At 34.7% G+C, this 14,474-nt stretch overlaps 1 protein-coding gene across 1 annotated transcript in view; it reads left to right on the top strand.

Moving 5' to 3' along the window:
* Positions 1 to 14,474, top strand: part of FMN1 (formin 1) — a gene marked incomplete at its 3' end in the record, with an annotated part of 99,742 nt that overhangs the window by 24,263 nt on the left and 61,005 nt on the right. The window contains exon 3 of the mRNA XM_010155637.1: positions 54 to 115. Coding sequence (XP_010153939.1) covers positions 54 to 115 — 62 coding nt within the window. The remainder of the gene's footprint in view (positions 1 to 53; positions 116 to 14,474) is intronic.

Raw genomic sequence — 14,474 nt, 5'->3', positions numbered from 1 at the left:
GATGGAACATTGTTTTCTGACTCTAATGCAATGTACTTTTTTTATTTTTACAGAGTACCAAGCTGCCATTTTGCATTTAAAGAGGGAACACAAAGAAGAAATCGAAACATTAAAGGTATACTTTTGTAACGTTTTTTTTTTCTTTCCTTGACTCTTACAGATTTAAGTAATGCAAATATACACTTTCCATCAAATGTTAAGAATTTAATTCTTTCTAAAAGTTGTTTTCAGTTGACTGCAAACTCAGTTAAAATTAATCTTGTTAAAATATATTCTTTAGCATAGCTGCACTTTGTTCTAATACAAGTCCATACGCTAAATCCTTAGTATACAAGTCATCAAGTACAATACATTCTGTATTTTCTTTGTCATCATTAAGGTAAATAGAATGTGAAAAGAGCAAATTCACAAACACAGGGAGTCTGATAAGTCAGTATATTCATACACTGATCATGTCATTAGGCAGATCACATATGGCGGTCATCAACCTAGTGCAACTACAGTATTTGTGTTACACAGAATATTTATATCTTTGTGTCTGCACTAAGACCAGGACATAATGGATGTAAAAGCTGTGAAGTTGAGAAAGCTCAGTGAGGACTTTGAGGAGACAGGGGTGGAATGATGGTAGCAGCTTATGGAGTGGGCAGGATGGGCAGAGTCTCTGGTGTGTGCAGCGTCTCTTCAAATTTAGCACAGGGAAATGCAAAATAGCGGTAACGTAAATACAAAAATAATGTATAATAAATATTATTAATAGTAACTCTTACGAAGAAGAGCATAACTCTCCCACACAAGAACAAGGGAGATTTATTCATTTTGAGAGTGTATGCCAGAGAATACATGTCTTGGTGAGAGAGAAAAATGTGCCTGTGCATCTCCAGCAACCCTGGAAACAGTAGATGCAGAGGAGACAGGTACTGTCAGGTATCCATGAAAAATCACATATCTCTCCAAGTTCATCGTTCATTAAAAGAATGTTCTTCTTGCCCCTCTTGTTTTCCATGAGAGTACTTCTGAAAGACACAGGAGTAGATTCATTTATTTGCTGCTCATAACTTTGAATGGTATAAGCACTCTCTTTTAAATCAGGTTAATATTTTTCTCTGTATTATTTGAGTTTTTCTCAAATATCATTATGTCTTAATGATTATTTGTGTTTATATGGTATCTTGTGTAGTTTTAAGGAAGTTGGGAGTGCATTGTTTCCAGAAAAGTGAAACTATGATGTAGCTCTCAGCATTATAGAAATTCACCATTTTATATATATATGTAAATATAATTAGAAATGAGCTAAAATGCAAATATTTGCTGTCCATGATTAGTGGGAGATTTATGCACTCTTAGCAGCAGTGTCCTAAAGATCATATTTTCTTATGTTGCCTGCATTTGATGATCATTTTCATGTTTCATACTGTTTTATGCTATGTCATCCCAAAGGCAAACCAGAAAAGGTGATAGGAGTGTTTTGTAGGCCTTCTAGGTAACGGCAGTGAACTGTAAGGTCTACATCATGATGATCAGAAAACTAATTGATTCAGAAAAATAATACTTACTTTTATTGTATGCAAGACATATTCCATCAAGATTTTTATTTTGGTGTTACTCATAAGTTACTGGAGACTTTGCACGCAGTTCTCTTTGTAGGACTGCTAATTCCTGAGACATAATGTGATTTTTCATTTTACAATGTTGAAGGACATAAAACTTCCTATAGCAAAGACTGGTTGAAGTATCTTGTCTCCAGCAGTGACCAGCATTGGGTGCTTAGAAAATACATGTAGGAAATGCAGAGCGTAAGGGTAATGCCTTTTTCTTGTGTAGTGCTTTTTGGTTTGATTTGGGGTTTTTGGGCAAGTTTGACTGTCTTTGTTGCCTCTTCCTTGTTGCTTGCACAACCACTGCCTCCATCCCCCTTCTTTATAAGTGTGCTGCTTGATTTTTGGACCTTAGCCTAGACTCATGTATGGCATTGGATTCATAAAAGGTGCATAATGACTAAATTACTGAGAAATATTGCCCTAGTATACCATTTCCAGGAATTAGTGTTTTGTTTCCTGAAACAGAGTCTGCTCACAGGTTACAATATATAGTACTGATGAATAAATTACAGTATCACATGCTTCTGTGTCTTCTGTTTGCTATGCCATCTGAGTACTGTTCCTGTTCTTTTTCTGTATGTCCTTGACAATGAATTTCTTGTACTAGAATGTGACCCATCATAGATGCATCCTTTTTGTTCTTCCAGTTGTTTTGGAGCTGTTTATATCTCTGGAGGGTGTAGAATGCCATGTGAAAATGCCTATATAGTCCCAGACTAATTAAAAAACATTTAGACTGAAAATAGTGAATTCATATATTCTTAATATGTCCTGTGTCCAAAGAATATCAACACTAAGTTATTAATTTTGTGAAGAGAATGTCAGGTCTTACTACAGCATGTTCCTGTTCATAGTGGGTGAAATCTGAGAGTCAGATGATGCTACATGGTCCCACTGCTATGGCAAATCATAAATTGTTAGTTCTGCATCTAAGTTTTAGTAGTTTTCTAAATGAAAGTGTGTCATTCCAAACTTTTTTCCCCTTTTTTATAGCCTGCTACTTTAAGAGATTCTTCCTTCTGTGTCCCTGAAGTTCAAACATTTTAAAGAACAATTTTTTTTCTCCACATATCTGTTAGCCTTTATTATTTTGTCTTTAATTTCAAAGGTTTTGTGATTCTTTTAAAAATTATTGCTTTTCCCTGAAATTGCTTCAGTCTGTAATATTCAAATATAACAGCAAAGGGACATGATTTTTGTTCATTCTTTATGTTACTCGCATTTGCACTGGTAAAAATGGAATCCATTAAAGGCGGCCAGCCATTGTCTGTATACTGTCTTGTGGCTTTTCATCATTTGAAGGAAGGGAAAGATAAATTTTAAAATTAAAAAATGTTAATTACTACATACTGCTGTATGTATGGAACTTTACATTATAAAATTTCATATGGGAACGTGTGGGGAAGTAAAATTGTGTCATATTTTAATGTAATAACTTGTTGCACTTTATTCTTTAAGTATATAACAGAAAAATATGGTGGTAGATATCCCAACTCGTGGAAATGCTTGGGTTAAATATGATTTTGAACTCTACAGTGACGGAACCTGCAGACAGAAATTTTTCTGAACCAGCTCTTTTGAAAACTGATCCAAATCCCATATCTTGTATTTATGAAGAGTGTTTATCATCATATTTTCTTTGTAAAAGATCAAAAGTGAGACCCTTTTTCTTTTTTATTCTTAAAACACCTAGAAAAATCTTGAAGCGTGGAAGGTATGTGTAGGGGAAAGTTCTCAAATTATTAAACTGTCCTCTGAAGGGGAAAGCAAGAAAAGTTATGCAGAATCTGTCCCTTGAAACCTGTATGGCTTCTAAGTCAGAGATCTGTTTAGTCTTTAGGAATATAGAGTGTCCTATACTTCTGTACTGTTTCCTTTGGAAGTTTTTATTTCCTTGACTATGTGAATTAAATTCCTAATAGATTTTCTTTCTTTAAGGCTTGTTGTTGCTGTGTTCATTACCTATAAACCCAGAGACCAACTGGAGCTTTCCCCATACCACAAGTTTGAAAGGGTCGGTGCTGATTCTGTAGACAGTTGAAGTTGCAGCGAAGGTAGCAGTCTTGGAGGATGTAAAACAATCGCAGGATAGGGAGCGTGAATGACAGTAGTCTGTTTATTGTGTTGCTGTCTGTATGTTGTCATGGTAACTTGAAACTTTGTTCCTTTTTTTGATGTCACTTGAAATAAATTGTAGTCATGCAACGCGCATATTAATTAAATTAAGTTTACAGCATTTATTACACCAAGTCAATTACTGATGAATCTTTACCATATCATATTGCATAACAATCAAAATAACTATCATATTGCATAACAATCAGAATAACTCATAACATCTCTGAATGCGTTCATTAATGTACATAATTCAGCTGAATCATCCACATGAAGATAATCTTTAGAAAGGGCAATATAGGAGAGATACTTGTTCCCCATTTACCTTTAACTACATTTATTAGTTGTGGTGTTCAAAGCCTCTCTTGGATTTTTCACCTATTACTTAAAAAAAATTGAATGATACGTTTTTTAAGATATTAAATTATTTCCATTCTCCACTGTTGATTTTTTTTACTTTACCTGCCTCTGCCGCTAGATGTCAGGTAAGCCTTTCAGAAGAATTTCCTGAAGTATGTCAGTTTCTCTCTGGCACAGTCTTAGTTGTAGGTCAGAAATTAGCTTCCACATTATGAAACTAGAATCAAAGTTGCTCAGTAGATAAGTAGTAGCTGTCATCATCTTAATAGTATTTTTCTCTACAGAACCAAGTCTACAGTATCTAATTACCAATTAAGTAGATGGCAACAACTTAACATTAAATCAAAATATTGCAAGTGGACTATCTGTTTCTGAAAGGAAGTAAATAACTTGAAGGCAATATTCTGATTGCAATACTTAATCATTAATCCAACACATAGCTGCACAAGGGTGCAATATACTTTTTTTTTTTAGTTTTTTTCTGTAAGTTGATTTAATAAAATGCGTGAAGTTATTTTTTTCCCCAAATCCCTCCTTCTTCCCTTTAGCAAATGTCCCTTCATCTTTAGTTACATGAAAGTTGAATACTCCTTTTGGAAGGTGGAATTAAAGATCTAAGTTGTCCTATAACTCTGTACCCTATGCGTGGATCTTTCTCTCTGATACAGGTTATTAGGCTTCTCTCAGCTCACTGCACCTTTAGATGTTCCCAAACTGAACACAATAGTGTCCTTAGTCATTAATCACAGGATTTTATAGTAATATCACTATATATTATATTACAGACATTATGTAATAAAATATATCGGAAATAATATTTGTCAAATAGTATTTGACAGCAAGAAAATATAAACTATAGATAGTTTGTAAATTATACAACAAATATTATATAATAAACTAATATTTCTTCATCTCTCAAAGTAGCTCATTGCAAATTTTGGAAAGAAATACCTGTAGTTGCATCTAACACAGTTGTGACCATGTTATTGAAACTTAAGATACAGTGTACGGTAATGCAGTATTGCCCATGACATTATGAAGGAACACGCTGGCCTCATTTACTGAAGAATGTATCATGGGGTGTTCATAGTGACCTTTGTGGTCTCCTTTCTAATGTATGCATTTTTGCAAAGGTTTCAAGAGCTGAAATGTAGATGTGGGTAGAAAGACATTTCCTTTTCAGAGAAGAGCTTGCTTAACTTTGAAAACAATTTAATATCATAAATTGAGATTAAAGACCAGTGCCACAGAAAAAGGTTGAAAAATGTGGGAGGGAAAGTCATCACACCCATCCAATTTGTCTTATAATTGGTCAAAATTACCACAAAGGCATAAAAACATTTTCTTCATTACTGTGGGAAGTAATAAAGCTTTACCTATGTGAGAACCTTTTCAGCCTTTTACAGATCTGTTTTTACATCACTCACGCATCACAAGTCCTTCCCTGGCTCTGTGTCTTTTCACTTTCCCATTTGTTTTCCCCCATGGTCAGTGCAATTCCATTTGTGAATGCTTCCAGTACTTTTTAATTAGGAGTGTAACAAAAGGTGCTGCTTCTCACTGCTACATTTTGAAATTTGTAATTTGACTGTGGGAGGCAATGGTGAATAGTGTTGAAAGCTGTTGTATGCCAGAATGCTTATCAAAGAAGTCTTTTATAGAAGTGGGTGATTTCACTTTTATTTTGACAGTTTAAAGTGAAGTTTGGTTTCAGCTGCAGAAACAACATCAGAAACTAGATGCTTTACCACCCATTCAAAACATTTTAAAATATTTGAATTTGTCTAAATTTTCTCTGTTGTAGATAGTCTACTACAACAGAGTGGAATATTTTTTAAGAGATTCAGTTGAAAAATTTCTGACCTGGATGCTCTGAAGTAGGAGAAGATCTAAAGGGATCTTTATCATTCTTTTCTGGAAAATAAATTCTTTTAAATTCCATACTCCTAGTTTTGTGTGTTCATATGTGAATTCTTGCATAGGATAGGGATTTCACAATTTGTGAGAAGTCACTATGTTTTGAAATCTACTTTTAAAATACGGGAACCAGTGACAAACAGTGTTGAAAGCTTTGATATGCCACAGTACATATCAAAACAACATTTAAGAAGTGGATAATATGCTGACTTTTGGTAAAAAAAAATTTTGCTTTTGGATGCTGAGTTTGTTAGTTTTATCCTTTACAAGATGAAATGCATCCGTAAGGTGGCTAGCTGCTTTATGTGTTCCTTGCTGGATTTTTATGTCCCAGCATGCACAAATAGATGAAAATCTGTATCATGTATGCTTCTGTCTAGTGAAGTGGAGTTGCAGCTCAGAGGAGCAGCCAAGGTCAGCAAGGGTTTATTAGTCAGTGTTTCCTAATGAGCTGCTCAGGCTTTTCAGAATTTCCATGTGGTGTTACTGATGAAGGTCTCCCAGCTTGTGGTTAATTATTGATAGGACTCTTGCCTAACTCGAAATGTTTCAGTATTTTGTGCTTAGCTGCTAAATCTATGCTTTCAGCACTGCGTGTGTCTTTAGGAGTCTTCTTGGCCACTTGGTCCTCATGAAGGAATTCTATTCAGTGCAGAGCCTCTCTGCAGTGCAAGACAGTGAAAATACAAAGACTGAGAAAAGCATAAAAAATATGAGAAAGAAGAGACTGAAATCCTATGAAATCATATCAAAATACCAATTTCAGTACTCCTAAGGCTCCCAGAAAATGGGAGTGAGATTAAAGTATGTATTTCCTGAAATAGAAAAATCCCAGCAGAAGAAAAACCATGCTGTAATGAAAAATTTGCATGGCCACTGCTAGAGAAGGAGCACTAGAGTAGGAGACTAGAGAATGGTAGCAAAGGACAAGAGCAATAAACCAGTTGCTTACTACAGGGTACATGCAAGCACACGAAGAGCTAGCAAGAAGCACTTTAGACTTTTTGGAACCACTTGCGGACAATTGCATCTTCATTCAGAAATGAAGCTTGGAACAATTCTTCATGGTGTATGAAGATGTTCCCCAGTTCAGTACTTAATTATGTTTTAAAAACTTGCACATTATAATGCCCATATTCATTTCATACTCTATAATCAAATTCTTGATGAAGTTTTAAGTATCTTTACTGTGCTCTGACACATTAAGCAATATTCTCCCCATTCTCCTCCATTGACTCCCTATTTTCCATATTTTTGATGCAATGGGTGCTTTTCTTCCTTATTTTCTTCTAATCTTATGCTTACAATGTGATTGGGTTTTTTTATCAAATAGTTTGATTATCTTCTCTTTCACTGTGTTGTTTTGGGGGTATTTTTGCAGTGCTACTTGCCATGTCTTATATTGCCGCTCTGTTATTTTCATCAATACAATTTCACTGTAAGAACTTGGATTGTTTAGACTTCATGTCAGCTGTAGAATGCTGTTAATTCCACATGTTGATCCAAGGATTCTCCTGTTTATTTAAGTTGTTACCACAGACCATGTTCCGTATATTGAATACAGCGAAAATCTCTCTAACTGTCTTTCAGCAAATGGACACGGACATGGTATTATGTAGTTCAAATGTGCGTAGAGATCAACAGGACAATTTATAGTCCTAAAACTTCAGCAAGACTGAGCTCCTCCTCAAATTTAGACACATTACAAAACACTCTGCTTAATTAGGGCTAAAATTAAAGTCTCCTAAAAAAAATTCATTTTAAACCCCTGCATTTATCTTAGTTTGTGAAAGTTAATTTATCCCATTAACTTGAGTAAATATATTTTGCACTCAATAGAACACAAAGTAGAACACACACTGTGAACTTGATGACTATATTTTGACAGATTCGGAAGACCTATGTAACATAGGAAACAATTGTCTACAAGAGTAATTAAGTGAAAAGTGATCATGGGAGAAAAAAGCCACGAGAAATTAAGTAGTATCAATGCTGTCTTACCCCACTGATTTTGAAAACAACTGCCCTTTGCCTCCTTGCCAAAATTATCTGCTTTTGAAATTTACTACATGGGATGTTTAATTGAATCTAGTGATTGTAAGCCATTTCTCTGAATGAAATACATAATTTTCTGTAGCTTAAAAATTCTGGCTCTAATGTTTCTGTTTCAAAACAGGCAAAATTTGGCAAAAACTTTGCTGATAGAGGGAAAATCTGTCTGAAATCGCAAGTTAAAATTTTGAAACAATACTATTTTTTCTCATATTCAGTAAAGACTTCAGATTTTAACAGCTTCTGACTTCACAAATCTTTTGCTCATTGTACCTCTATAGCATCTTCTGGTGCTGACCAAATTTTTAATGTGCCTTTTCCACAAAGCCACCGAAGATAATAAAGCCACCAAAGTTGTTATAAAATAAAACTGGGACAAAACTCAGTTCCAGTGATCAATTGGTGGCACAAGTTACTCTTGTGTAGGTGGGGATCACCCTTCGAAGGATGCTTTGAAACTGAAAGCTAGGAGCCTGACTCCTGACCCCCTTTTTGATGATGAGCCAGTGTGAAAGAAAAGCCACTGGAATTTTAGGCAAACGACAGGAGCTGAAAAGATGTACAGAGATGTGAGAGGTGGAGCTTCAGGCAGAACATGGTGAGTTGAGATACTAGGATGAGACTGGCAGGTTGGAGAGGGAAAGAAGTAGTCTGGAAGTTAACAGAAAAAACCAAAGGAGATAGATTGCAGAGATGGATCTGGGCATCACGATACAGGCTTTACTTGTAAGTGGACAATTGCCCCCAGAATATGTATCGTAGAATGAATGCCGTCTGTTCGGTGTTTAATTTTATTTTTGTTGGTCGGTGAGTAATACTATCCCTTGTTTATTAATGAAAACGTGATCTGAGTAGAGATAGTTTCATTATGGATTTTCCAGTGTCACAAGTTTTAATTTGTCAGGATGTTTCATGTGCAAATTCAATTTTACAGTGTATCTTCTGATAGCCATGTATTATTATTATTATTACTATTATTATTATTATTTATGCACAGGGACATAAGGTATAACAGATTTATTGGGTTGCTAACCTTTGCATATATGTTCGTATCACAGTTAATTTTTAACTTATATTGCAACTATAAATTGGATCCCAGAATCTCAAGACAGTTGCATAGAAAATAAGATGTATCATTGATTACCACTTGAGAAACACTGATTAAAATTACTTGTGACTCATCTTGCTCAAACTTTGCAGTTTGAGCAGGGGTAGAATCTGCTTTTTTAGGTCAGCATTACCATGCCTTTACTATAATACTGTTGTGTCTCTTCCTGAGGTTCCATGTTTTTTTCATTCTATACCTTTCAGCTAAAGCATACATAATGCAGAATCCTAAATGCTTGCAGCTTTTTCATAATAGGGTTTTTAATTATCATCTAGAATAACTCCCATCGTGTTCATTGAATGAGATACTGGTTCTGTCAAAGAGAAAGCTTCTGTGTAGCTGTGCTACATGGAAACATTGATAGAGAGGGAGACAGTTAAGGTTGCTCTGATAACCACACTTGAAATTTTTCTTTTTGAGTAACTGACCAAGGTTGGGTTTTTAAACTTTCTTGTATGTGTGCGGATTTTCTTAAAATTCTGTAATGAGAATGTCTAGAGTAATGTGGTGATGCATAATTAGCATTTAGCATACATTGCTTTAAAGTAGATGTCTTCTTACACAATTACAGTAATTTCCATAATTGATGTTATACTTCTGTTTATTGAGGTAGAATCTCTGGAGTTCATAAGCTGTATCTTAGATAAGGACACTGGTATTTTTGTCTTCTAAGTGTAGCATAAACATCTCTACAATGTTAAAAAGCAGGCCATTTATAAACACAGTGCTGGGTCTTCTAAATGTTACCTGATTGATGGATATTTAAAGATTTTCTTCTGGTTTTGCTACTGAAGTTTATTATGCAGAATTGGAAGTGTCCTAGTTAAACTAAGACAGAAGTCATGAAAGATAACCTTGTTTGTGTCGGATCTCCTCAAGCGAACCAAGCAATCCATTTGTTTTGGCATGTTGAGGTCCCTCTCTATAACATGTGAGGAATGTGTGATAATTGTAAGCATAAGACAATTACTCTTTTAGGTGACTATGTTTCTTAAAGTAAAATCTAACCTCTGTTATTTTGATATTTGGCATCAAAAAGGCCACAGAAAATTAATTGCCCTCCGTAGCTAGGAAGTGAATGGATTGCTACACCTCAAAATCTTTTAGTTGTTTTCAGTGCACATGTGAACTCTATATATTGCCGGAGAGATGAGTTATCTCCTTAGTGTAGGTATTCTTAGAATTTTTACACAGAAATTATGTTCAGACAGAATGAAAATCTCCACTTTCTAAAAGTGTAATGATACTTCATTTTATTCTCATAGTAAACTCATAGCAAAATTTGGCTGAATATTTCCTATTGAAAATTAGTATTCATTGCTGCCCATTATCCTTCCATAGATACTAAATTTATCTTTGCTTACTGTTTTCCATGTACTATACTTTTTGCTTCAACTTTTGTTTCAACCGTATCATTGGTTGCAACTTAGTAGAATGTTGCTTTCCTATGTAGTTTCAAAGCTTTGTTATAATGGCTTAATCTTGGAGTCTGGTTGCCAAAGAAATTAGTTCTTTGTACTGTGAAGCACTGTTGACAGTAAACTCTCCATTCCCTTCCACCCCCTCCCCAAAAGAAAAGGAAGAAAAGAGAAGAAAAACAAGGTTGCATTACAATTCTGGCAACATCAGCCACACTAATAAAATCAAATTCAATGTTGTTTTACGACTTTGAATTTATGTGACTGCACAGGATCAAAGGATTTGTAACCCACTGGACTGCAAGGTCTATAGTTCATGGCAAAAAAACTCATCAAAAAGAACATTTTAGTAGTAAGGCTTTTCATTTTAATCAGCCACAGTAATAAAAAAGCTGTTAGGTGTCCAAAAACATTCTCCCAAGATCAGAGACAACTTGCTCTCTACTACAATCAGTTTTCTTATTGGATCCATACTGCCTCTGTAGTTTTTGTCACTGAAACTTCATCTTCAACTCGTTTTCAGTCATTTTTTGCATTGTTTTAACATTTTACATGCCAATTCATTACATATATCAGTAAAAGTAATGATTCATTTAATTTTCCTGGCAGATGAGAAATACTGTAACTTCTGTAAAGTAAATTTTCACCAAAACAAGGGATAAACTAGAATAGAATTTGAAATATTGGTCTATATTTTTCTATATTGTATTTTAAAATACTTAATAGCAATTTTTTTTTCTTGGATATAATTTTTGGAGCACCACCACAAAGCATATTTGTTACTATGTTTGTATCTATACAGCCCTGGTAGCCTAGTCTGTCCTAAGACTAATGTAGCAGCTGCAAGTGAGAAACAGAATATGGAAGTAACTATGATGTTTGTGACAAGGAAAGGCTGTTGTTACAATATTTGGATTCTGCATGTTATTTGTTCATGGTCCTAGTTCAACAAAAGTTTGAAATGAATTTTTAATGTATGGTGTGGTTTCATTCTTTAATTACCTTGGCCTCAGAAGAGTTGTATGCAATACCTCTTTTGCATTTATTGATGTGTTACATGCTCAATTGCCTCATTCTATTCTGCAGAATTTAAATATTTAACAGAGTTTAACATTACGTAGAGATTTTTCCAATGAAATTTTGCACTAAAGTATCAGTTTTCCTTGATATTTCTCAAAGGTCTCCATGTAGTTGTCTACCCCTTTTTTACAAACTGTGTAAGATTTATTTTTCCTAGCATAAAACTAGTTTACATTTAGGAAGAATCAACACACTGTTACTTTCTACAGGGATCACTCCCTTTCTGCGTGGCATGACACGTATTGGCTGTTACATGGCCTCTTGTAGCGGCTGTACACTACTATATTTGCAAAATTCTAGTGTGTGGTATTCCCTTCTTGCTGTTACCTGAGATACAGGCATGCTTATATGGGTTTTGGCCGGTTGAATATTTTCATGGTTTTATTCTTCTTCAAGACATTCATTCAAATGAACAGAAGCTAGTATTAGTGGGAATTTTATGTTATCTATAAAACCTATAAAATCTATATAAAATGCTGAAGTATGTACTGTTAATATTTATTAATAACCTGAAATTCACCTCTTTAAGCACATGTTGTTAACAGTTGGCTTTATTAAGTAATATTTAGTCTAGTTTTTTAGAGGTGCTATCATTTCTCTCAAGGATGACATTGCTTAGCAAATGTGCCTGTGGCAAGAAGTTAGTGAATCCAAAGTATTAATAATTTTCTGTTTTATACATATATATATATATCCCAGATTCAAAGAGGATTTAGATTCCAATGAGATTCCTCTGTGGGCACAGAGATGCCACAGTGGAGTACATCACTTAGCAGGTGCTGAAGCTGATATAATAGGATCCATATATATGGAGTATGCTGTGGATTCCAATGAACATCATTGGAGATATTTTTCCATATTGGAGTTCATAATGTTTGCAGGATTTTGAGAGTGTACCAAGAAATTTCAGAGACACATCAAGGGTTCTAGCTATGCATTTGATTAGAAGTTATGGAGAGGGTAAGTGATTTACTCTTAGTATGAGGGTTCGTCTCAGTAAAGTTACATGTAAATAGGACAGCTGTAGAAAATCAAGGACTAGAGATGAGCTGTTGTGAGCTATGTATTATGTAACAAAATTCTCCACTTGAGTTTAAGTTGTGTCTTCTAAAATAGTTGGATGGTAGTTATTAATAGGGAAATGAGGAAGGGGAGGATATGTGTATGTGCAAGAAATAAAACCTACATGAATGTAATTTTACAGAAGCATTTACAGACCAGACATAAGGCAATCAGGGTAAGAAAAGCAAAGTTTAAGGCAACCTGGAAACCACTCTGTGAGGAGTATGGAAAAGAGGACAGAACATTAAGACAGAATTGAAATTCCACAAACAACTAGAAGAGGAAATGCTGAAGCTTAGAAGAATATAGGGCTGCGTGGAGCCCACAATGCAAGGGGTGGTCTGTATCTTGTATGGAATAGTCCCTTGAAATACACGGTCCTGGTCAGAAAACAGCTATAGAGTCCTCACGTCATAGATCATCGTTGCATGGCGATTCATATTCTTCCTATACTGGCAAAAACGGAGGTGTGTTTGTTACCTTTATACTTACATAGTCACTGAAAACTTAGTGCTGGTGTCAAAGAATGAGCTGATTTAATTCCTGGTCCCACTATATTCCACTGTCAGCAGACCTATTAAATAACTTCCAGTTGTGGATGGGTTTTTTTAAACTTATGGTACATATATTAAAAGCAAAACAAAACAGAACAAAATAACCTACCCACAAAACAACAACAAAAAAACCACACTAGACTCAGTATGTACAAATGTACTGGTCTAAAGCTGGGAAATCTTTTGATGGGCACTTCTTATTGGAGACAGGCACACAGGCTTTGCAATTGAAAGGATGGTAACGTGGCTGTTAGTGATTCTGAGTCCTAGAAAGTAGTGAAGAGAAGGAAAAGGAGACAGAAAACGTATATAAACAATCAAATTGTTAAAGTATGGGATTTAATTTAGGAGAAGAATCATTTCATAGTAATATGATTAAAGTGAAGGGTGACAACAAGCCTGTAATGAATATAGTCATTTCAGTAAAGTGTTTTCCATGTAGTATACATGGAAATACAGTTGAATATGCATAGAAGATGGAATAGGAAAGATGAGGAGAAAACCAGCACTGAGGATTGCTAGGAAATTAGTTCAGGGAGCAAAGCTGAGGTGTAAAATGACTGACATACAAGAGTAGTTGAAGATGTTAATAAAAGTTTCTTCGTCTTGTATGAAGAACTAAGTCTATAGAAAAGAAATATTCAAATGTGTTACAAATGCAAACTAATTATGAGAAGGCATGAAGAACATGTTACTGGCTACATAAAGAATAGTTTTGACTGAATCTGGAACAATGAATTGGAAGAGTATTAGAAACATATAAACATGCAAGAAAATTTAAGAATATGCAAAATGTTTACTATAGAAATGACATGCCTGACTTGAGTGTTTTGCAGTAGAGGGAGTAAGTATTTTACCTTCAGTTTCTCATTGATTTTCTGTATTCTAAGAAGTGCAGTTTGCTGGTTTTGAAGTTTTTCAAAGAATAAGAAAATACCAGAAATAACAGCAGAAGGAGTACATTTCTCAAAAATAATCATTCCTTAGGTTGCTTTTAAATACCTACTGCTATTGAGTCTATTACGTGTCCAGACAGGACAAGGAATAAGATGAAGTGTGTATCATACCAATTATTTCAGTACAATCAAAAAGGTGAGAGAGGAAAGAACTTCTTTACCATCCCCTTTCTTTTATGCCACTCTAGAACCACAAAGTTTAGTTTTATTTTGTATCCTTCTGTATTGGTGACATAGAAAAGAGAAATTAA

Source organism: Eurypyga helias, unplaced genomic scaffold, assembly GCF_000690775.1.
Source record: "Eurypyga helias isolate BGI_N326 unplaced genomic scaffold, ASM69077v1 scaffold5177, whole genome shotgun sequence".
NCBI classification, from domain to species: domain Eukaryota; kingdom Metazoa; phylum Chordata; class Aves; order Eurypygiformes; family Eurypygidae; genus Eurypyga; species Eurypyga helias.
Note: the sequence above shows the minus strand (reverse complement) of the source record. Positions and strands in the feature narration are given on the sequence as shown.